Source organism: Psittacula echo (genome assembly GCF_963264785.1).
Source record: "Psittacula echo genome assembly, chromosome: 6".
In the NCBI taxonomy this organism is placed as follows: domain Eukaryota; kingdom Metazoa; phylum Chordata; class Aves; order Psittaciformes; family Psittacidae; genus Psittacula; species Psittacula echo.
The window spans coordinates 23,992,222-24,017,087 of NC_137743.1; the positions used below are offsets into that span (position 1 = coordinate 23,992,222).

Sequence of the window (24,866 nt, forward strand, 5' to 3'; positions counted from 1 at the left end):
CACAGGCACGCACAGCACAGCTCTGGGCACCCTCCCCTCTGGCCACGGTGCTACAGCCCAAGCCAGCCCAACCTCTGCCCCTGCAGAGGCAACCCTCAGCCCAGGGAGCTGTGCCCACTCTCTATCCCATATCTCCATCCCCATCTGGCCCAGAGCACAGCCTCACACGTGGCCGGAGGAACCCGTGCACAGTTCTGGTGCGTGTCCCCCACCCTCCCCTCCCATCCTGGGTTCCCCATGCCTTGCTGTCCCCCACCCCACCCTGCCCCATCCCACTGGGTGCCAGTGGGCTCTTCCCCACCCCTGTGCCCACCCTTCACTCCCCAAGCAGTGCTGGTGTCAACGGTCTGTACAACATGGCCGTGTGCTCCCCGGGGCCAGGAGCCTTGGTGCTCTCGTGCACGGCCGGGCAGGCAGCAGGCAGCGGGCAGCCCTGCCCTCCCCAGGTGACAACAAAGTGCTGATTTCAGAGGGTGCCGAGCATCTCCTCTCCAGCTCCCCTCGGAGCAGAGGGAAGCGGGTGCCACAGCTCCATCTCCCCCCCAGCGCCGATCCCTGTCTCCCTCCTTTGCCGCGGGCAGGTGTGCTTGTCCCTGGCACCCTGGGGTGGGCACCCATCCCTGCCCGGCTACTTGCAGACGCTGACCCACTCGGTGATGCGACACTCCTCACAGGCCACGAAGCAGCACCAGTGGAACTTGCAGTTGCAGCGCTCACTGCGTGTCTGCCGCAGGATGTTGTGCCCGCGGCCGCAGCACAGGCTCTCGCAGTTGTCCATGCCCGGGCTGGTCTTGTTGCAGAGGCGCCCTTGGGTGCCCAAGGAGTCCAGGGCCGGTTCCCGCTCGCAGAAGTCGGGTGACTTCTCAAAGTAAACCAACTCACTGATGCCAGCCCGGCGGCGATGCCGAGCATGGCCCGCCTCCAGCTGCCCAGCATTGCGGTTGTGGGGCCGGATGAGGGTGGCCCCATAGAAGCGGTCCTTGAGCAGAGACCCCACCAGGCGAAACTCGGGTGTCACCTGCCAGCACGTCTTCAGCTGGCAGCTCCCCGAGGTGCCGTGGCATTTGCACTTCCTCCTCATGTTGTCCATCACCACCTGCATGGGGAAAGGACAGAAAGGACACCAAGGGTTGTCATGAGCAGCCACCAGAGTCCTGGAGCTGAAAAGCCAAAAGGACTGCACCCTGTTGCTATGCTCAGTGTCACCCATGTCCCACACCCTGCCCCTTCCCATCCTGGCAGTACCAACTCTATGCTTTACCAAGGGATCAGCACCTAAAGGAGAGTGTGAGCTACCTGACCACAGGGAGAAGGAACCTGAATCTCCCCTTACACTGCTGCCTGGCTCCAGCCGCACCAACCTAACCTTGGACACCACATAAAAGCTGGCATGGCTGCATGTCTGCAGCCCTACTGGGACTCCCCAGTGCAGGAGTCCCCATGCACCATACCAGTCAGGAGCACTTCAAGGGGGGCAGGTGAGAGGGATGCTTTCCCCTCCCCAGGGCTTTCCCCTCCTTAAAGCTCCAGCGTCAGGAGTCCCAGGAGCAGCTCTGCTCCTGGCTCTTGCCTGCTTTCTGGTGGGAGCCAGGGGCACTGAGGCACTGCCTCCCATCATCACCCGAATTTCAAGCAGGGATCAGAGATGCTCACAGCCCTGACTTGTGGTCTGGGGAGGCCACAGTGAGGCTGGTGCCACACGTCCACCTGCCACAAGGGCCAGGGTGCATGGGGCTGAGCTGTGGTTTGGGCTGCGGCCAGAGGCCAGCATGGGGGCAAGGAGGAGCATGGGGTCCCTAGGCAATGCTGCTGAGCCCCCAGGCTGCATGCTGAGGTCTCCCTAGGTCCCCCGTCCCTGCAAGGGACGCTGCTGTGGCCATGCCAAGGGAAACCACTTATGCCCAGCAGTCTCCAGGGACATGGAGCAGCCACACATCCCCACATGGCCTGGAAAGATGCATGTTGGGATGCATTTATACCTTCTGTTCTGTCCTAAGAGGGATTCCCTGCTGGGTACTGTGCCTCCATACCCATGCGTCACACAGGCTCTAGAAGTTCCCTTCTCATGGAGACACCCAAGCCCCTCTAGGAACTGCGCTGAGGCTTGCGAAGACTATTCCCCCACCTCAGGGACACACTCCAAGGGCCAGGGGAAGCCCAGGGGACATGTGGCCTTGTGCAAGGTCCTGTCTCATGATGCCAACCCTGCCTGGCTGCCCGGCTTCACATCTGACCCGTGCTGCCTGCTCCTGCCCCCATCCCTGGGGAGGATCCATGTGCAAGGAGTGCCTTGTTTTGAGAGGGGTGGGTAGTTTTTACTCCTTGTTTTCTTGTTTTTGAGTAAATCTCCCCGTTGCTAAGCAGTTATGGTAATGAAGGTCGGTCAGGGAAACACGCCTGGAGCTCGCGGCACACGGTGGAGAGGTCTGGGCTGGGCTGGAGTTTGGCTTTCATCCTGATGAGAGTCCTGTCTCCTGCCGGGAACTGCCTCCACCTCACAGGTAATGAGCTGCCCAGCCTCTCCGCTGTGCCCTGGGTGTGCCAGCCAGGAACACCAGCTGCTCGTCACCCTCCTTGACACCATCCATGGGAACACACTGGCACTGGGACTCATCCTTTCCCACACCGCCTCCCTGCTCCCTTGGCTGGGCCAGGGAAAATCTGCATATAAGGCTCTGGGTGGGATGGTCACCACTGGGATGGAGGGGACAGCAGCATGACAGCTGGACAGCGGCTCATCTGGGGCTACGACTGGTCACAGCAGGGGCTGGACAAGACAGCATGGTGTTCCATCTCCACCACCCAAGCCACCACCACTGAGCATCCTGAGCCCCAGCACTACAGCATCCATCCATCCCTGCTCAGCGATGGCTTTTTCTCCCTCCTGCATGGGCAGCGCAGAGGACACAGGACCCTGCCAGTGCCAGGAGACCGGAGAAGGACCCATCTGAGGAGCCTCAGCCCCATGCTTTTGCCATCAAATCTCCTTCACACACCCCTACCCTTCCAGGTCCTTCCCCTGTCTCACAGACACCCAGGTTCAGCACATGCCCAGACTTGTTGGTGCTTTCTTTCGCACATTCCCAGCTCCTCCCAGACACGCTCATAAGAGCTTTATCGTAGGTCTTTGTTGTGAGGGTAATGGGTAGTTCCTTGCTGCCTTTCATCCTCTCTCACTCTCCGATCTGATGCATTAGGAGGACCTGCAAAGCCTCTTGAATGCTCCTGCTGTTCCTCACTTGAGAACTTGCTCCCTCCCAGGGATGCAGCACACTCAAATAACTGTTGGTTGCCCAGGGCTTCCTATGCCAACAGTGGACCAAGGTGACCACTGCCACCATCAGAGGACGCTGTGCATCCCCAGCAGCTGTAATTGCCTCCCTGGCTTTGTAGCTGGATGCAAAAGAAGAAGAAAAGAAAACAGCATGTTTCTGCCTGGTTTCGAACCAGGGACCTTCCGCGTGTCAGGCGAACGTGATAACCACTACACTACAGAAACTCACATCCAATAGCCATTGGATGTGGTCATTGGTGGGATTGTCATCTTCCCTGGCAAGGGAGGGTCTGAGCTAGGAGACAGGCTTACCCGTGTGCAGAACACCCCTGGGACACACAGGGACCACGGACATGATGCTCAGAATCAGCGAGATGCTGGAGAGCTCTCGTGCATGGAGAGGGACAGCGCCTGGCAGGGCACAGCACTTGGCATGCGTGTCCACATCACTGCTCTGCTCAAGGGCTACAACCCCCAGGACACAGAGGGGAGGACCACAAAGCTGCTGCATGCAGCATAGACACTCCTTTCCCAGAAATCCCAGCCCACTGCTTCTTATTACAGCAGAAAGGTGGTCCTAGAAGTGAGGAGGGCTCAGATGGGTGTGGGACCCATGGTGTTGCTGAAAGAGTAGGTGGGGAGCTGGAGAACCCATCCCCAGGCAATGTGGATGGCTGGGTCAAGCCCCATCAAGAAGCATGGCACCAACAGGCACAGTCCAAGCACAGCATCATCTCCTTGTTCCAATGCATGGCACTCACAACCATCACAACCTGACACGCATGTGGGCTCACATCCTCATCTCAACAGGGTCCCTGAGCTGGGCAGTCTGTCCAGCCATTGCTTGCCCCCTGCACTGGTACCATACCCTCCTTTAGCCCTTTGGTCCTCCTCTGCTTCTGCTTCCAGTTCCCAGTTTTCTTTCATCAGCCCAGCCCTTGTCTCCGAAGCCACCAAGAGCTAACATGTGCTGCCTGCCCTTGCGGACAAGCAGATCCAAGGTATTTTTGCTGTTGCTGGATCCCACAGAGACTGCACACTGACATGCCTCAGTGCAAATATTCCTCTCTCACCTTCCCCTCCTTCTCCATGGGGCTTCCTTTGAGAAACAGGCAATACAGACCCCAAATTTCTGAGCACTGACAAGAGTCCCAGCGTTTTGGGGTACACAGAGCTGGAGAGGAGCCAGAATGGGCCCTGCAGCCAGAACTGGGATGGGAGGGTCTTGCCTGGCCTGGGGCAGAGCAGCCTGTGGAGGATTTAGCTGCCTAATGCTGAGTGAGCCTTCACCATGCACAAGCACACAAAGCCAAACAAGCAAAAAGCTTTGGCTTTCCCCAGGCATTTACAGCTTGGCCAAACTAGGATGGCTTCTTTGGGGTGGTAAAGCTCAGCTCCAGCACCAGGGAAGGGCACACACCGAGGTCCGGCTCTGCAGCGTCGCCATCTCACAGCTGGCTTTAAACATTCTCAAAGCAGGAGGCACATTCAAATGTCTGAGCCATCCCATCCTGGGCAAACACTCCCTGTGGAATTCTGAACTTTAATTACTTATTCCTGCAGCCATTACACACACTTCTGTGTTGCCTTGGCAGCATGTGCCTGGGATCTTGGGGACACATGTGGATTCATGAGGATGAATCCACATGTGGATGCACTTGGGGATCACGGAGATTCATGGGATGGGGTCCCCCTGGCACCTGCTGGGAGCAAAGGCAGGCAGGGCAATGCAGCCATGCTCCCAGCCCCTCCTGCCTGCACGCTCCTTGTCTCCAGTGTCAGGCTGCTTTTAAACATCAGTTTCCAGACAGTGAAGTACTAATTAGCACCTTTAACAAGGTCTGACATCATGTGAATGGAGGGGAGGCTGCCCTGCTCACCTGGATGGGCTCCAGCACCCCTCGGAGACAGGGGACAAGGCTGTGGGCTGTCACCTCCACTCCCGAGGGGATGCTGCACTTCCAAGCTGGTACAGGCGTGCACTGCCTGGCCCAGTCCCACTCACATCTGCCTCCCTGGGACAGCGGCTCCCTCACCAGAGCCAGAGCTGTGCTAGGTGCTGGAGCCTGTGCTGTGCCCCCTTCTGCCAGTGATGTTTCCCTGCCTGTCTACAGCCTTCCCTTGCTGCAGCTGCCTGACACCAGTTCACCATGTCCCTGAGACAGCACTGCTGCAGCACAGGCAGGTGAGAGTGGCCAGGGAAGTGTTCCTTGGCAGGGGACAGCAACGATGTCCAGAAGTGCCCTCCCCAGCAGATTTGCTCCACAGTGGGGCTGCACCACTGCCTTTGCTTCAGGCAAAACTGGGGAGATGGGGGTGCCTTGGGGGCAATCCCAGTCTTGCACATGTGTCCCACAGCAGCCCTCCTGCATGTGTCCTGGGGGACCCAGCAGCTTCACCCCACAACTCTGCTCACCTGCCTGCCCACACGGTTGTTGTGCAGCCTCATGCGGGAGTGGATGTCCCTGTAGGTTTCCCGGGAATCGAGGAAATCCTTGGAAAACTTCTCCCCATAGTCCACATCGGGGCTGCACCCTCCCCATTCCCAGGAGTCCTGGAGGCCGGGGGTCTCGGCTGGCATGTGCTCCATGTGCACCCCGTGCACCATGCCCTTGCCACGGTTCATAGCCTCCAGCTGGAGACGATGCAGCTTGCGCCGGAAAGCCTCCTCATCGCCCCGGCGTTTCTGGTCACAGCCGCAGGCCTGCAGCTTGCCGAGGGCGCAGGCGTTGGACACAGCGTGCACCACACCGGCGGCTGCGATGGCGTACGCGAAGGCGCTCTCCCGAAAGCCTGTGAGGAAGGAGAGAGCAGGGCTCAGGCTGGGCAGTGTGGATGCGCCAGCAGCATGCTGGGGTATAGGGAGCCAGAGTTCAGCTTGCGCCTTGGCTTGTCCTGATGCACCAGCTCCCACCAGGACCATGACCAAATCCTCACTGCAGCCCCATTCCCACCATTGCTGCCCTGAAGCCCAGCCCTGCCCTGACCCCACCTCCCACCATCACCCTGCTCTCCCATTGCTCTGAGAGATGCCACCATGGCATTGCTCAGGCTTCAATGTCATGGCCCTGATGGGAAAGGCAGTATCTCCTCCCACCTCCACTCAGAGTTTACCACTATAATACATACACTGCTGGCTGAGGAATACTTCTGCCAAGGAATGGGCCATTTCTGCTTACCCACAGGGTGCAGGACAAGGCAATAACAGGAGCAGACAGCACTGCCTGTCCAGCCGCATTCGTCTGCCCATGCCCTTTCCTTCCCCAAGCCCCATCAGCTCCCTCAAAAAGCTCTAAATGTGATACTGTGCTGGAAAATCGAGCATCCTTAGTCAGTGAGAGCATGCTGTGACCGCACCACGCGCTGCCAGGGCCGGCAGCTGGTATTCGTTAAACACTGGGGAGCGAGGACGTTCACAAATGCCATTAGTTGGGGATAGGGTGGATGGGGACAGGGATGGGTCCCGTGGCAGGGGCTCTGTGGAGCTGTTTGGCTTTGCTACAGCTGGATGAAGAGCCTCCCTTACCTGGGAACTTCTGTTTTACTTTAAATGCAAAGTAGTGTTTTTATCTGTGGTTCCGGGGCCAAGCATGGAGCCCGCAGTGCCCTTTGCTTCAATACACAGTGGCTGGCCCCAGCACAAGGAGGAGGAGGAGGAGGAAGAGCCAGATTTAGTGCCATGGCTTCCCACGGGGAATAAATAAGTAGCTGGAGTTCACCAGCCTCTCTCCCTCAATTGGACAAGAGCAGCTTAATCAGCACTGGTTTTGCTACAGCTGAACAGAGGAGAGGTTTTGGGGCATTTTCTCCATGCCATCACACAGGGAGCTTGGGTGAGCACCCCAAAGCACAGATCCCAGGCAGCAGCTCTGCCAGCTCCCTGCCTGCACCACAGAGTCACAAGAGGTGAGAGTACAACCACTCCCCGCGGCCATCGCCCATCCTTGCCAATGCTTCCCACCACGCATGCCTCCTTGGTGGTTCGCTGCCGCCCGCCAAGCAAACGCTATGATCTTATTAAAGGGAAATGAAACGCGGCTAGGAAACCTGCATTTAAAGTCATGCTGCTCTTTTGTGTGTTAATTTGACACTGGTGCATTTAAAAAATTAACGAGGCGCTTGCTTAAAAGCCAGTGGGAGCCTCTCCCAGCTTCCCCTCGGTGTGGGACAAGCTTGCTCTCAGCCTGCCTCTTTCCGTGCACAAGTTGAACAACATTTTTCAGCGGGCAGGTAATGGGGCTGCTGGTGCGTATGCTGTGCAGCCTCCCCGGGGAGAGCGCTGGCAGGCAGTGCCTGCAACACACCCACAGCGCTGTTAGAGCAGGACACCCTGAATCTGGGGACCTTCAGCGATGCAGGTCCCAGGTAAGCGAGGCAGGAATGGAGAATCAGCATGGGAAGGTCTTCCAGATCCCAAAATTGTCCCCATGTCAGTTCTCCATCCCCACAGTCTGGGCCAGCTCCAGCCCTTCGTGAGCCAAACCCAGGCACAGCCCAAGAGCAGGGACTTGTCACTGTCACTCCACTCAACATCTCCAGCTCCTTGCACAGCCAGTGCCTGGGGATGGCAGCAGCAAACCCTCCACCCAGCACAACACCCTCCCTCAGCCCTGCCTTTCCGTTAGCCTGTTTCTCACATATTTCCCCAGCCTGCGGAATAATTTCCCATGTGGCACCTCCCAGGGCCCAGACAGAAGCTCTACCCCACCCCGTCCGTCTAGCAAGCCCGTCCCTTGCAGATAAAGAGGCCAGGTTCGTTTGGTGCCCTCCACAGCTGCAAAACCCCTGTGGTCAAGCCCCAACCCTTCTCTTTCCTCCGCTGCTCTCCATCCACGCAAAAGCTGATGGATGGGGTGCAGGGTCCTTGTCCCTTGAGCTGCCATCCCCCAGGCTGCAGGCAGGGGACAGGCCAGTCCCCAGGACTTAACCTCCCAGCTCTCTTGGACTCTTGTCCCCTTCTCACCATGGCCATTTCCCTGCTCAGTATGGCTGTGCCTGGCCCTGCCACTCCTCCCTGCTTTCTCTGCTCCTTCCCTCACCTTCTTTCATGGGGATCTGCGGGCAATGGCAGAGAGGGGGCCAGGGCAGCACTGGGACTGCAGCTTCCATGCCAGTGCAGTTCTGCTTGGAAGTTCAAGTTACATTCCTTGCTCTACCCCAGCCACAGCAGAGCCCAGAGGATTGCAGCAAAGCAGCGAGAAACGTGGCTGTAGGCGACAAACACTGGCCTCGTGGGCTTGGAGACGGTGGGAGCTTCCAGGAACCGCAGGCGAGCACAGCATGCGGCACCCAGCCCCGAGCCCTTTGGAGGGAGGCTCTCCAGCTACCCCAGCCACCTAAGACCTCAGTGGTGATGTCTGAGTCACCAGATCCCTCCAGAGACCACAGAAAAGGTTGTAGCTGTGGGAGGTATGAGGAGAAGTATTGCATCCTGCAGGGACAAAGAAATGGAGGACACCACCCTTACACCACCACCATGCCATGTATTTAAAGGACTGTGCTGGGCAAGGAGGATGGATCTGAAATCTCACCCCCAGGTCAGATCCTGAAGTGGCTGTCTTAAGCAAGGGAAAAATTTCCCTGTCAAGATGCATCTGGGAAATGGGGAAGCATTTAGCAGGACCCCATGCCCCAGCTGGCAGTGGCTCTGCTACAGGTGCTGCTGTTTCTCCATCTCTCATGCGGATGTGGGATGAAGGCAAAGGGGCCAGCTCAGGCACAGCTCTGGGTTCCCTGGTCTGGAGACCAGGGAGAGCTGGAGTCATGGCCTTCCTCCCACACATCACCATCACACCCGGGCAGCAATGCCCTCCCAGCACCCATCACTGCAGCAGCTGGGTGGCATTGAGGAAGCAGCCAGGACAGCCTGTTCTGGGTGCACCCTGGGGTGTCCAAGGGATGCTCAGCCACCCCTCCATGGGCAGTACCCCCCAGGAGTGGGGGACAGCTGCCAGGAGCTGTGGGCACATTGCCCTGGCCCTGCTGGCTGGTGAAGCAGAGGAGAGCTCCTCCTGCCACCCCCTGCGAGGCCCACAAAGATGGCCAGTCCCAACACGCTGTCTCTCCCCCAGCCCCGCTGCCTCCCTTCCCCTCTCCCTAATTAAACTGCAGGTGAACCTGCCAGGGTCTGGCCCAGCACCAGGCGCTAAACGCCTTCCTGCAGATCCCGACTTGCCTCCCTGCACCTCTTTGAGCATGCCAGGGACAGCCTGCAGCCCTTGCACCTCATTCGCCCACAGCGCTCCAAGCCGGCAGCCTTTGCCGCTCTGCAAGGAGCCAGGATCAGCCTCGCACCTCCAGGGATGCTGCCCTGGCCCCAAGGTCTCACTGGGGGAAGGTCTGGGGGATGGGGATACCCACAGGGATGAAGCTGAGCATCCAAAGCACCTACGTGTGCTTCAGGGCCAGGTGGGCAAAGCCCTTGGTTTGCCTGGGGGTACCAAAATCCCTGCCAGCAGCCCGGCTGCAGCTGTGCCAGGCCAGGCGCTGCGGTCTGCAGACACCCGAGCTTGGCTGGGGCTCTGCAGAGCCAGGCGCCGGGGTCCTGAGCTTGGCAGCATCTCCCTGGGTATCCATAAGAGCACCTGCCTCCCTCAGCACGTGGCAAAGCCTCCCCATGCTCCAGTTCACAGCTAGCTGGCCTCCAGCACTTGGTGTTTGCAGCCTTGCAGGGAGTGCCCCCCTTCTCACTGTAAGAAATCAAGGTTTGGCCATGGACATGCAGGGCCTTTGCCACCAGGAAGCCTTTCAAGGAGGGCACAGGGCGTACCCCATTCCTCCAAAGGCTGCAGAAGGAACCAGGGAATCCTGCCCTCCAGAGACGTGTCCCTTCCAGCCATGTACCCTCGGGGCCTTCAAGGACACCCAGCTCCACCATGAGGGTCCCAGTTATTTCACAGTTCCATATAGATGAGGTTGGGATGAACAAAGGGGAATGCACAGGGAAGAAGGATCCCTTAGCACACCTCAGACAGCCTCTGCCTGGCACCCGGACAGTCCCAGCCCTGCTGTCACTGCACCAACCCATGGGTGCACATCTACCAGACAAAGACAAAGGCTTGGTGACCCACCGCCATCCGCAGCTTTGGTTTTGGCAGGCACCCCGGCACGGTTCAGCACAGCCACACAGTGCTCAGCCACTCATGGATGCTGCAGTGGACGACATACAGGCAACAGGCAACTCTTTCCAGTGAGGTGGACACAATCATGCTGCTCACCCTAGGAGCAGGGGACCTGTCTCCCCTGCTGATGCAGATGCAGACAGCTGCCTTTACCTCACAGCTCTGTCCTCATACGTCTGCCCCTGAGGCCAGCAGATGTCTCTGGTGGCTGGGACAGCACATGGAGCATGAGGGTGATACAGCAGAAAGGGATGGGACCAGGAACAGGACTGGAGGGTGCTGGCAGGGCTGACAGTGCCAGCGAATGGGCAGGAGGGTGGCAAGGACATAGGCAGTCATCTGAGGAGTCAGAGAAGGTAACAGGAAGATTCACAATGGCAATGCTGAGCACATGGAGGGCACATGGGCCAAGGAGAATGCGGGGTGTAGATGGCACTGGAGGCTGAGCAAGGGGTACAAAGGACACTCCACACCCCAAGGGTGCAGCATCAAAAGACCAAATCTGAAAAACCCACAGCCCACTGGAGTGTCTCAAAAATACCAGGGACTCTATGAGAGCAGGGACAGTAAATCCATAGGCACCCTCTCTGCTTGCCCCCTGCTAACCTGTTGTGCTCTGCAGTTGCCATGCCCTGTACCCCAGGGATGGGAGCATCTCCCTGCTACCTCCCTGCCATAGAGCAGGTCTGTGCTCTGCCCAGAATGCTGTCAGCATCCCTGTCCCTGGCTATGCTGCCCAGAACCCACCTTAGGCTCCCAGTCCTGTCGGATGTGAAGCCTTCCTGCTCCTTCCTGTCTCCCCAAGGCTTGCACTCAAACTTCTGGGATCAGATCAGCAGGATGGGGAGACAGGCATTCATCTGCCACCCTCCCCTGCTCTATTCCCAAGGGATGAGCTGCCCCAGCTCCACCAAGTGCCTGGATGCCTGGCAGAGGATGGGACAAGCACCGGTGCTGCACCCCGGATGGCTCACGCCTGCACTGATGAAGATGCAAGAGATGCAGGAGGACGGGGCGGAGATGGGGAATGGAGCCAAGTGGGGAGAGTGGGAGGGAGAAGCCAGCTACAAATAATTTAAAGTGAGATTCACGCACGGCTGAACTGATGGCAGAAGAAGTGGGAAAAGGAATGAAAGATTAAAGGGGTCTGTCACTTCGGGTTACAAACAATGATCCTACAAGCACACTGCGCTCGCAGGCACGGCAAGGATGGATGAGGCAGGGCGCAGAGCAGAGACCTGATCCCCAGAGGTCAGATCTATTAATGCCTGCAGCATGGAGCCTACACCCCTCACTTCCACTGCTCGCCCCTCCTCCAGCACTGGGGTTGGGTGATGCACCCGGCTGTAAGGCAGAGCGCAGAGCTCCAGCTCTGTTACAGAGGGACACGAGTGGGCTGGAAGCAGGCTAGGCACCAGCCTCAAGGCTTGCTCCATGCCAGAACAGCTCCGAGCAACCACATGGGATGGCCTGGGTGCTCAGGGCTCATCCTGCACCCTCTGCTGCCAAAACAGGAATTCCGTGATATGCCTGTCTGCTCTGCTGCTCCAGCCCTACCTCCATCCTTTCCTGGTTCTGGGTGCTCTATCCCAGGGAATTATATCCTACCAGTGCAGCCTGGGATGAGCCATACCCAAGAGCTCAGGACTGGATCAGGAGTCTAGGGGCTGCGAGAGTCCCCACACCCATCAGTCACAGCCCTGACAATGTAAAGAGCTGAGGTGGCACACAAGTGAGCTGCAAGTCACCAGCCACCACCAGACCCAGTAGACTGAGGAGGGTTGCAGGAGCTCAGTGCTCTCTGCTGCTGGAGCTTCTCACCCAGGCTGGTGGGACTGAGAGCAGGGAAGCTCGCCTGGCTGTGTGAGCGACTTGAGCCAGCAAGTTAGTGTCTCCTACTGCCTGAGGAGACTAAAAGTGAACTGCATTCCTCAGAGGACCTGGAAATACCTCGATGCTTATCAGGGCTGACGGTCCCCACCCTCCCTGCCAGGCCCTAACCTGGATGCTGCTCATGGAGGGAAGAGACACTGCCCTCCTCCAGGCACCACCATGCCTGAGAGTGGCCACAGCTGCTCCATGGCTGGACCACAGCCCTCATGCCACAGGTGTTCCAAGGCAGCATCTACTCCAGTGAGGCTTTGCCCATCTGCCTTGGACATGAGGGAGCTCCCAGCACCAAAACACTCCTTCACTCCCCTCTCCAGCCATCTCCCCACCAGCTGGAGCTGCCTAGGTGACCCTGCCATCACATCCCTGCAAAGGCATGGAAGCCTCAAGCTGCCAACTTCTCTGTGACTCTCCTTGCAGTCCCATGGACAGAAGATGTTGTAGGATGTGGAAGGATGCTTGAAGAAGGGATAAAGGCACCTCTCTGCTGGGCACCAGGACAGGAGGCTCTCAGGCTAGGGTATGTGAACAGTATCTTCAGTGGTTTTCACCTTCTTCAGGAGCTAGACGAGCAATGTGCTTGCTGGGCACCTTTCCTGCCCTCAGCACCCACCTGCCTGCCACTGGCACCCTACTGTCCTCTCCTACCCACAGTCTGGGGCTGTGGGCACTTAGAGATGTGCTGAAGCCTAGGCTTCAGGAGGGGTACTTAGGTGAGAAGATGCATTCAAGTCCTACAGAAGGTCCCATCAGGTCACAACCCTCATCTGCACCATGCAGTGCAGCCCCTCTGCACCTCCAGAGTCCACTCCTGAGGAAAGATTATCAACTGGGGAGCTGTAATCCAGGCAGAGCCAGCCATGCCTGCAAGGGAGTCATGGCACCAGGACTTGACAGACCACGGAGAACTAGGAGAGCTCTCCCAGCAGCTCAAGTGGGTGCTCTGTGGGCAGACAAGCTCCCAGTACAGCCTGTCTCTCTGCCCCCACCATGCCACCATGCTCTGGGGTCCCACAAAGCAGCTTTCTGCACTGGGGAGCCAACACAAAGGCAGGATGCCAAGGTGATGGGCTCACAGAGCTATGTCCCCTTAGCTAGAGGTGTTTCTGCTCACCATGATGCACAGAAACACCATCTCCAAAGCAGGAAGGAGCCAGGATGATCACTACATCCACCAAACTGAATCCCAGAGCTCAGCATCCACCTTCATACCCACCAACTGTGCTGCACACCTGTGGCACCACTCCAAACACCAGCCTACACCCTATGGGAAGAAGATGCCAAAAAGAAGCCTGGAAGAAGCCTTTAGAGTAGCTGGGGCTGGGCAGGGAAGAGTAGCTCATGACGAGGGCCAGTGTAGGTACAAAGGTGCATGGAGAAGAGTCCAGCTTTGCCACAGTGCAGTGGCAAAACCGTGTGGTTTCTCAGGCTCTGCCTTCATCCATGGGGATGCTGAAGAGCTGGCCTGGTTCCCTGTGCCAAGGAAGAGCTGTGTAGGGGCCCATGGAGAGCCTATGATGGCTCCTGAGAGCAGGGGCTGGGCATAGAAAGAGGAAGAAGAGAAGGGAGACCATCCAGCCCTTACCTCTGCTGAAGATGATGCTCTCGTAGGGAATCTTGTTCTTGGTCTCAAGGCTGGAGCAGTTCCAGCGCTGGTCCCGGAACTGGTGCTGGCACTCATGGATAGCGATCTGGATGCCCTGGATGGCTGACGCAGTGACGTCGGGGTGGCGCACGCACACCTCCAGCTGCCGCCGCGTCAGCCCCGGCAGGGTCAGGCACACCGTGTTCGCATTCAGCACCGGCTCAGATGGCAGCTTCAGGCCCAGGATCTCATTGGAACAGGAGCTGGGAGAGAAAGGGAAACTCATGAGCTCGGTGCAAGCTACGTGACAACTGCTCGCTTTCCCTTTGGGGAGGGAGAAGAGCCTGGTGGGGGACACACATGGGTAGGAGATGCTCCTCAACCCACACTGTGCCTGATGCTTACAGAGAAGGCTGGGAAAGGCCTGGGCATACCAGCTCAGCCAGGCAGAGATGCCCCAGCAGCAGTGGGGCTGCAATCCTCTCCAGCCATGTCAGCACAGACTGTACCCAGCAGCTGTTCCATTTGGTCCCCCTGCCTCTGGAGCCCAGCATTTCCCACAGCTGCACCCCATCTGTGTGCTCCCCCAGGGATCTCACACCCTGGCCTCACAGTGCAGACTGTCAGGCACAGACAGTCCAGGCTTGCCTTCCCCAGAGAGCACAGGCTTTCCCCTGGGAGAGTAACAGAGACCCCAGCATAGGAGACCATCCCAGGTCTGGCCCCATCCTTGTTGCTGGCTGATACCCTCCCTACATCTCCCGAATCTCCCAGCACTGCTGGTCCTCACAGGGGAGGTAACCAGAGGGACCAGCCTTTTCCTGCCAGCTTGACAGGGAAATTTGGAGCCAAGCACCCTGCCAAACACCCTCAAACTCTCAGCAATAATCCCAAATTAAGATCCCAGTCCCACTAGACCTGATGCCTGTCACCACAAAAGCACAGTGACCAGCTGATGGATGGGTGCAAGGGGAGGCACATGATCCATGGCAGGGGAGCAAACACACAAGTAGAGGTGCTGCCTGGGGAAACAGGGAGATAGATGGAGTGTGGGGAGATGGACAAAGCATGTCCAGAGAGATGTGCCTGGAGCTAAGACAGTGGTACACGAGATGGATGTGGAGAGGGAAATGGAAGGGGTGGAAGTGTTTGTCTAGCTCCAGGGAATGACTTGAAGGACCCTGAGATCCACAGTGTCCAAGCAGAGGACCTGCAAAGCAAGCAGCAAGCAGAGGGATGTCCAGGAGCATCTTGCACCTTGCAGCAGGGTCCATCAGGAGCTCAGCACTGCCCTGCTCCTTGCTCAAGAGCACCTTGGTCCCTGCTGAGAGCTCTCTCCAGGCAGGGTTCCCTCTTCCCTAGTACTAGCCAAGAGCTGGGTCTCTGGCAGGAGCAAGGAGCTTGGAGTCCTTTGAACCTTGACTACAGAAATGAGACTTGGAGGAGGATGCTGGAGGAAGGACTATAGCTGCCTTACAGAGCAACTTGGTCTTGAGGAGAAGGGTTACTCCCCCTCTGCTCCCTCAAATCCTACAAGCTTGGTTCAGGCACATGGGCAGAACCAGCTCTCAGGGATCGGGGACTGACTTCCCCAGCTCAGTGCTCACCCAGCTCTGGAGGAAGGGTTCAGCCCCAGGGTCCCTGCTGATTTACAGCTTGTTCAGGGGGGAAGGGGAGCTGTCAGAGTCAGCCTGCTGCTTTCTCCAGCTTTCCAAGTGTGTTTACACCCATGCCACCACTTCCACTGGGGATATGTGGGTCTGCCACAGTGCAGATCTACAGTGACTCCAGCCGGGTGAGTCGAGGTGGGGGAGAGCAGACAGAAGGAAAGCAGAAGGGGGTGCATCCCTCCAAAGCACCAACACAGGAGAGGAAATCCTCTGCCTGGCTCCTGCGCTCATTCACGCTGTCAGAAGCAACCCGTGGCTGACACGAGATGCAAAACAGGTCCGCAGCTACCACCATCACCAGCCCCAGAAGCTTCTGCCCCAAGCACTGCAAGGACTTTGTCCCATGCTTGTCCTGAGCCAGACACAGTGCCTGCCACCCTCTCCCAGGGCATCCCGCGGTGTGTGGAGTGTTATGGTGCTTCTCCCCATCGCACAGCAGGGAAACTGAGGCAGGAGCCCCTGTGCAGGGCCCCGGAGATCAGAGGGCAGGTCCTGCTGCCTTTTGCTCCACCCAGGGCTCAGGGAGACCCAGGGACCGGCAAGGAGCTGTCACTGTCACCCTCCCTAGGAGGACACAACGCTCCCCCAGCTCTCTTCCCCCTTGAAATCTGGATTTAAACTTGATTTCACGGTGACAAGCCCCCAGGTCACAGGCTGCAGCGGCTGCTGCTTTAATTAATACAAGTCCCAACGTTAACAAATTATATTTAAAGGGGCTGGAGGGAGGGGGAAGGGCGGTGAGACCCCCCCCAATCACACCAGCACCAGTGTTAACCCCTGGCTGTCCACAGCGCACAAGTTTGGGAGCGGGCGGAGGGGAGCTGCCAGCCACCCGGGGGAGATGCAGACAGACGGGGTGGTGAGTGTTTGGGGGTCCGTTTTCTGGAAGGCAGGCGGCTCCCTCTTAGTCCCCCCCACCGCTTTTAGCACCGCCGGAGCCGCGGAGGGGATGCAGGTGAATCTCCCGCCCTGGTGCGCGCCTCTGGGGTGCGGAGCCCAAAGGCCCCCGTCCCGTCCCCCATGACATCCTCTCCGGCATCCCTCCGACCCCCGCGGGGGCCCCCGGCAGCGAGGCCCGTCCTCCGCCCGGGGACAGCGAGGAAACTGAGGCAGATAGGGCGGGCGCTGGGGCGGCTCCGGCCGGGGAGGAAGGGGGACAACCTCTGGGAGCGAGGGGAGCCTCGCATCCTGCCGCCTCTCCGCCGGGCCGGAGCAACGGGGCGGGCAACGGGGACAACGGCCCTAAGAGGGCCCTGAACGGAGGGCCGCAGCCGTGCGGGGCCGGGCCGGACCGGAGCGGTGGGACCCCCCCCGAGCCTCCCTGGGCAGCCCGCCCCCGGCGTGGGGCTGGGCTCGGAGGCTTCTCGGCGCCCTCCCCGCGGGACCCGGGCGCTCAGCGGCAGCGGGGCTGAGGGAAGACCAGCTCCTACCTGGGTACCCAGAGGCTGAGCAGCAGCGAGCAGAGTCCGTGGGCCAGGGCCGGGCGCATCTTCGCTGGGGCAGCGGCTGTGCGGGCTGCGGGCGGGCGGGCGCCTTTGGGGCAGGGGCGGCGGGGCTCGGCGCTGCTCTCTGCCCGCTTTGTTTGTTGTGGGTTGTTTGCTTGTTTGTGTTTTCCCCTCTCCTCCCTCTCACTGGCTCCCTGCGCGCCAGGGCTCGGCTCGCCGGGGCGGCTCTGCCATCCTCCCGGGATGCGCCCCCCACCTCCCGCCGCCCCGGCGCCCGCCGAGCCCGGCGAGGGCTGCGTGGTCCCCGCCCTGCCCGCCGCCGCCCCGCCGCGCTCAGCCCCCCGGCTCAGCTCCCCATGGCGGGACGCGCCGGGGAGCCGGGGGGGCCCTCGGCCCGCGGGGTGCGCTCCCCCGCTGCTCCCCAGGGCGCCCCGGGGCTCCGGGGCCGCGGCGGGCGTGGGCAGAACTCGGCGGGCGAGCGGCTCTGTGGCTCCCGCGGGGCCCGCAGGCACATGGGGAGCCGCGGCCCCCCTGGCGCTCCCCGCCGCCGGTGTCGCTGGGCCGCCGGCAGAGCGGGCAGGGTCGCGGCCGGAGCGCCCCGGGAGCGCTGGGCGCGGAGCGGCGGCGGCGGCGGCTCTGCCTGGGATCGCGCTGCGCCGAACATTACTCAGCGCCCGGAGCCCGAGTCCCGACACGTCCAGACAGGAGCCCGCGGGGGAAGGACGGGGCAGAGGGTGGCAGCGGGGCGGAGAACCGGCGTGTCGCACGCAGCCTGCCGGGGAGGGAGCGGGCGGCGGGGGGGCGATCGCAGAGCCCCGGCCCGGGGGAGCGGGCACCGGGGGGGGAGCGGGCGCTGGCTGTAGGGTAAGTGTGGCTGCTGTGGGGGAGCACACAAGGTGTGGGGTGGGGGTGCGCGGCATGGGGTTTGAGCGTGATTAGAGGTGAGTGTGCGTGGCCTGGGACAAGCGTGCACGGTGTGCGGGGCTGTGAGGTGAATGCGTGGTGTGAGGTGAATGTGCGTGGTGTGGGGGAGCGCTCACAGGGACATAGGGGAGCACCTACAGCATGGGTGAGTGCGTGCAGGGCATGGGAGGAGGGTGCTGCAGGCGTCGGGTGAGTGTGTGCAGAGCAGAGGAGCGTGCAGGGAGGATGTGGTGAGGGTGCATGGCATGGGATAAGTATACATGAGGTTTGGGGTTAATGTGCACAGCATGAGCGTGCTCCAACTGTGGGTTGATTGTGGATGGTATGAGTGAGTGTGCACAGCATGCAGGAGTACAGGGGATTGTGTGCAGTGTACAGTGAGTATACAGTGCATGGGTGAGTGTGCATGGCTGATGGGAGTGCATGGGGTGTGAGTGTGTATTGTATGGTGTGGGATTAGTGCGCGTAAGGCATGGGTAAGTGTGCATGGTGTGGTTGAGTGTCCACTAGGTAAGGAGTGAGGGTGCATGACATGGGGTAAGTGTGCGTAGCAGGGTGAGTGTGTGTGGAGTATGCTGAAAGTGTGAGCGGTAAGGGTGAGCAAGTATGGAGTGTGGAGTGACATTGCACAGCCTGGTGCGAGTGTGCATAGGCTGTAAGGCAAGTGTGTGCAATGTGGGTAAGTGTGGACAGTGTGGATTGAGTGTGTGGTTGTGACACTGTACGGGCTGAGTGTGCATAGCAGAGAGTGAATGCAATGGGGCATGAAACAAGGCTGCACAGGGAGAGGGATGTGCATAGCATGGGATATATGAGGAGTGGGGACGATGCGCCCATGGTGTATGCCCATGGGGACTGGGGGTGCCTGGCACGAGCTGTGGATATGCAGAAAAGTGTCCCTGCTGGTGTGAGGCACACAGGTCCCTGTCTGTGTGCACAGAGAGGGGTGAGCGTGTATGGCCTGTGCTGCGGATGTGACTCTGTGTGTGGGCAGAGAGCATGGCCATGTACATCCCATGGCAGTGCTGGCCCTGTTCAGGGCTCACTAGCCCTGTGCCAGGGAACCAGCATCACAGGGCTGATGCCTTTGGAGGAGCTGTGGACACGGCTCTGGCTTCCCTTGACGGAGCAGACAAGCACCCCTTGCCTTGCCTTCCCCACAAGCCCTCCCAGGCTGAGCACCCAGATTTTGCCCATCTCCTTGGCACCATCACCCAACATTCAGGCACCCCTTACCTTCACAGGGTCCTGCTGCATCTGAGAGCTGCATGGTGGCCTTGTAGGCTGTCCGTGTGTGCTGCTGCTCCCATGGGAACAAGATGTGGCCCTGGGAAAGCCTGGAGTAACCAGGCTGTCAATGAATACCTTCAGCCCCAGCACAGCCCCTTCATGGTCAGAGGATGTTTGATGTCCCCTCAGTTTGGGTGCCCACACTGGGCAAACTAGAGGGGCTCCCATTGGATGCTGGTGGCTGGGGATGACAGGCAGTGTCCCTGCAGCTCCCCAGTGTCCGCAGCCACCGCAGCCCACACCATGCTGGTGTTCACACCATAAACAGCTGGGTGGCCGCTGGCAAAGCTCTGTCCCCCCGGGCAGGCTCCATGCAGCATCTCTGCTAGCACAGCAGTGCTGGCAGGGGCTGCCTGCGGTCCTGTGTGTCGGTTCCTGTTTGCACCAGGGGAGAAAATGCATTTCCCTTGAGAAATGAGTTGCAGTTTGTAATAGAGCCCCAAGGCTGTGTTGTGCCCTTTTGGACACTGAGTGCAGGGGATGGCATCTCCACTGAGGTCCCTTTTGCACTCCTGGGAGTGCTGGCCCCTCTGTTTCCAGCTCTGCTCTTGAGTGGGCTTAGCCTGTGGGCCAGTGGAAGTCTGGCATGGAGGCAGCATCTGCCTCCCAACTTCCTGCCCACACAGCTTGGCAGGAGGTGGGTCACAGACACTATGTCCCTTGTGCAGTGCCTTAAGTGCACAGAGAAGTCCCTTGCACAGCATTGCCCTGGCACCCATCCCACTTCCTCCATAGCTGCTGCCCTCCTGGAACCCTCCTGTACCCGCTGGGTGATGCGGGGTATCCCACAGGTAGTACTGTCAGGAATCCCTGCCTGCCACCCTTGCCGCAGACGTTGGCTTATGAGAGGTGCGGTGTCAAGGCTGGGCAGAGCACACCTGGGGACTCATGGAGGTGACACACATTGGACTCCAATGTAGGGGCCATTGCTCCTGCTCTCCCCACCTTCTCCAACTTGGCTCCTGTGCTTCATTTCCCCTTCTCACCCTGGTACAGGCTGGACCCCCCCTAATTGCTCCCCTCTGCCAGGCAGCCACCTGGCTCTGGTGTCCCCAGCAGGTCCTCGCCACCCCTTGTTTTTTTGAACCACCCTAGGGGTTACACCCACGCCTGTGCTGCCCTTGACCTGGATACATCAGAAAGTGCTCTGGGGGCTTCTTTCGGGGTTCCCCTTGTGAAAGCAGGGCTCCTTCCCACCTGAAGGCAACTCCTGTGGCTCCTGGGACTCTGGTGCCCAGGCTCTGGGAGCGCAGATGTTTGTGTGTTCGTTAGGATCCTGCACACGAATAAATGCCAAGGCAAATCAGAGGGGAAATGCTTTCATCCTCCTCCAGCCCTTAATGACATAATCGCTTCCAAGAGCGAGTGTCTCACTCGCACGCTCTTGCTGGCTTGGGGAGGAGGCTGGCCACTGCGTCCCACTGCCGGCACTCACGGGGGGGCAGGTGGGGGGGACCTGTTTCCTCATGTCCCAGCAATGTCCTGGGGCTGAGGAAGAGCCAGGTGACTCCTTGGCTCCAGCCTTTCTTCTGCGTCACACCAGCAGCGCCCTTAAGCACAAGATGAAGCAACTGTTGTGGCCTGTGGGACTGGGGGCCTACAGGACAGGATCTGGCCCCTTCGAGCAGGGGTGGGTGCAGGCAGGCATGTGAGGCTGTCAGAGGATGCTTTGGTGCCGATGGGAACATCAAGGCTCAGGGCAAAAGCTGGATCTTCTGTGAGCACCACATTTGTCCTTGTCACTGCTACAGCCCCTCAGTTGGGGACACAGGGCCATGGGACCATGGGACCTGCAACCTTGCAGCTTCTCAGCCATGTCCTACACCATTCAACAGCCCCACACTCTGCAGAGACCGAGCAGGGATGGGGGAAGTTCTCAGAACTGGCATGAAGGGTGTTGCTCCCCAGAGACAAGGCAGGAAAGGAGCTCCCCTGCCCAGGCCAAAGCACCCCAGGCAGGTCCCTTCCTTCAGCAGGTTATATGGTGCCCCAGGATGTGCTTTGTATAGGGGGTTGGGGAAGCATCCATCTGTCCTCCTCTCCATCCTCACTTTCCTCTATCTTTCTGTCCCTCCATCCCTCTGACCATCCTCTGTCTGTCCATCCTTCTGACCATCCTCTGTCCCTCCATCCCTCTGACCATCCTCTGTCCCTCCATCCCTCTTGCCATCCCTCCATCTCTGCACCCACATCCAGCTCCCAACTTGCCAGCACTTTCCCTGCTCCTTTCCCTTTTTTTTATGCAGGAGCAGGTCCTGCCAGCACCCCATTCTGTAGCCTCTACACCCCAGGAGAAAGGGGCTGGCTCTTCTGTTGTCATCCCCATCAGGACTCCTTTCCAGCATCTCCGCATGCAGCCCATGGCTTTCTGGCTCTGTTCCCACTTTTCCTCCTGGCAGGTGCCTTCTTTTAGCCCCTTCTGCCTTGGGATAACCATGTGCCAAACTCTGTGCCCTGAACAATCATGCAGTGGTTTTTATAGGCACTGGATGGAGGGTCTTTGGCATCTCCTTGGGACAGGTGGTGATCTCTCTGCAATTTCTGGGTGCCCAAAGATAACCCCCCAGAGACCCATGTCAGAGAAAGGCAGGGGTTGAGATCTCTGTGCTTTATCATACTGCTCCCGCTTGATCTTACAGACTGGCTGGAGGCTCACAGATGGAACTGGAGAGCAGCATGGGGAGAGACCAGCTTGCTCCAGCCAAGAAAATCCTGACCATGCTGCAGCCCTTGGAGGAACTGATGGCTCCTAGGACCACCAGGTCCAGCCAGTCTGTGTGTGCAGCTGTGGGAGGATGGGGCAGCTCTGCTGACACAGAGTGGGGCTGAAAGGATGCAGATGAAAGATCTGGGGAACCTTAAAGTGTGGATGAGCAGGAGGATGGACAGAGATGGAGAAGCACCGGGGCAGATGCTCAGCCTGATGCCACCAGGATCTGGAAGCTGGAGGGAAAGGGTGCTGTGAGCTGCATGGCTTACAGTCTGCGGGGGGGGGCATGCAAACAAGTCTGAAGGAGAAGGAAGAAGAAGGAGGGGTTCTCTGGGAGCCCATGCAGCCTGCCACGCACCCAGCCTTCGCCATCCTGCCGCGGAGCTCTCACAGCTCCCCTGCCCGGCAGCACCCACGGGACCGGAGCGACGGCTGCATGAGTCAGGGCTGGGTGTGGGGTCGGGGCGACCCTGCCTTTGCGGCAGCGTTAGTCACCGTGCGGAACTGCCCCAGCCCGGCAGCACCGGAGCCCCCAGCATCGCTGTCCTCACGCCCCGCGACCTGCCCGAGTCTGCTCGCCGTGACTCAGGACCCAACCTCACGGCCACCCGGCCGGCCTGGCCAGTCCTCCTGGCTTCCCCGGGGCTGGGGCGCTGGCAGGCCCCGGGGCGGAGGGTGCACGCCAGCCCCAACGCCATCGCTCGGCCGCGCTGCCCCTCGCGTCAGGGCGGAGCGGCAGGATCCGTCCGCCTCCAGCTTTCCCCGGGAGCATCCTGAGTGAGGCACATCTCCCCTCCTCGTCCTGCTGCCAGCACCTGGCAGTGGGTGCCACAGTGGCAGCAGAGTGCAGGAAAGGGGTTGAAGCCCTGCTATAGGTACCATCCCACGGGAGCGTCCAGTGCCAAGGCTGGGCAGCCCCCACTGATGCTGCCTCCTCCACACCACAGGAACTGGCGATGCGGGGGGACACCCTGTGGCAGAGCAGCGTCCGAGTTTTTTGGGATGCTGATATGAAGGGGATGGGGGATCCCAGCCTAGCACTGCCCCTGCAAGGAGAGCTCTTCCCCAGAGGTCCAAGCTGCCGGCTGGGGCTTTGGGGAGGTGGCTGCATGATGGGATTGCCCAAGCACATCTGTGCGGCGCTGCTCCAGGTTTCTCTATGCTGCAGGGGCAGATGCGTGGCCCCAGGGATGGGTGGAGGGTACTGGTCCCTATGTGGGGTGAGCAGGACATGGAGCAACCTCAGCAGCTACTTCTCCCGCACCTCTGCCTTCCAGGGGCATGCTTAGTCAGAGACTTCTTCATACAGATGGAGGATGGCTGCTGCCTTCATTACAAGGTAAGTAATGAGGCTGCAGGAGTGGAAGCGATCTGGATAAGGTGAGATGTTGGCAGTCAGAAATAGGACCTAGGGGTGGGGGGGTCTCTGCCGTGCCCTTCTGCTGGGGGGTGCTGAAGGGTGCCCTGAGCAGGGGACAGCTCCCTGCCAGCCTCCAGAGCCCACTGCACTCACAGACACTGCTTAGTGTGCATCAAGCCAGCACAGCTTGCCCCAGGATGTTGGGGTTTCACAGACAGAGCAGGGGCCGGATGCCAGTGCCAGAGAGGGTCTAGGAAAAGGAAAGATACGGACTCCTCATGTTCACAGGCAGTATCCCCAAACAGCATATCTGTGGTCCTTGAGCACCCTATCTCCTGCCCCTTGAAGACTCATTCCTCTCTCTGCTCCCTGATTTGTGTGCCTCGGGACCCAGAGTATCCCTTACCTGGGCGCTTGGGGATGCTGCAGCAGGGCTGGCCCAGACACCTCACTCAGCACCAATCTTGCCCCTGCCAAAGCCAGCCACTGTGCATCCCAGAGAGTCCCAGGAACAGGGCAGAGCTGGGAGCAGCAGGGCTGTAGTGGGTCAGCAGAGCCCCCACAGCGGTCAGGGATGAGCTGGACCCTCCTGGGCAGGTCAGGGTGGATGTGACCCCATGACTGCATGGGTGACATCTGTCACTGGGAGCTGGAGAGGGGAAGGGGGGAAACAGTTGCAGGCGGCTCCCTGGAGGGAGCAACAGAGCCTGGAGAAGGAGCATCAGAGGTCCCCTTGGAGAGCAGGGCTGGGCAGGCAGGAGCACTGGCCGGGACCCAGCTCCTGCAGCCAGGCAGCCCTCTCCTCGATACCCAGCAATGAGCAGGCAGAGGAACTGTGAGCATGAGAAATGGGTTTGTTGGGAGTTTCGGGTGCTGCTGTCCAAGCGTTCCCTCAGCTGAGCTGGTATCTGGGTTTCTCAGCCTCCCCCTCATAGGCCTATCTGTGTTATTCCAAACTTTTCTAAAAAGCTGCTTTTTTTGGCTGAAGCAATTCTATTTTTGGTCTCTGTCCAGAGACTGGGTTTTTTCCAAGTTTGATTGAATTAATGTGTCCGGCTGTTTTCAACTTGGGCAAATTGTGCTCCTCGCATTTGGTAAAAAAAAAAAAAAAAAAAAAGAATGAAGCCATGAATGTTATGGAGGTTTGGGATTCCTCTTTTTTTTTTTTTTTTTTTTTTTTAACCCAAATGTTATAAACTTCCTCTTTTTCCCTTGGGAAGATCCTGAAAGTTTTGCAATGTAAACTGCCCAGCACAGGGATGTGGGCTATACACGCGCACATGTATAGCTATACCCTCTGCACTCCCACATCACCCAGACAGTCACTCCTGTGCATCCCTGACTCACACCAGCCCCCTCAGAGTTGAGTCCTGCTTGAGCCTTGCCCCCAAAAGCATGGGATTGAGAGTCTGGAAGGGAATTAGGGTGCTCATACATACTCACATGCACACTCCCATCTACAGCCTCATGCACACCCATATGCATACACCCCCATGTGCACAGTCCTCATGTATAACTCTCCGTGAGCCCCCGTGAACGCCCACATTCATGCACCCAATGCACATTCCCCCTATACACCACCCACTCCTGCCCTCCT

At 59.2% G+C, this 24,866-nt stretch overlaps 1 protein-coding gene across 1 annotated transcript; it reads right to left on the reverse strand.

Moving 5' to 3' along the window:
- Positions 1–628: 628 nt before the first annotated feature.
- WNT10A (Wnt family member 10A) lies at positions 629–17,029 on the reverse strand (the record flags this gene model as incomplete). The annotated part of the gene is made up of 4 exons (XM_080621577.1): positions 629–1,096; positions 5,691–6,067; positions 13,871–14,133; positions 16,971–17,029. 4 exons carry the CDS (start codon positions 17,027–17,029, stop codon positions 629–631), a joined length of 1,167 nt encoding a protein of 388 aa, XP_080477703.1.
- Positions 17,030–24,866: the final 7,837 nt, after the last annotated feature.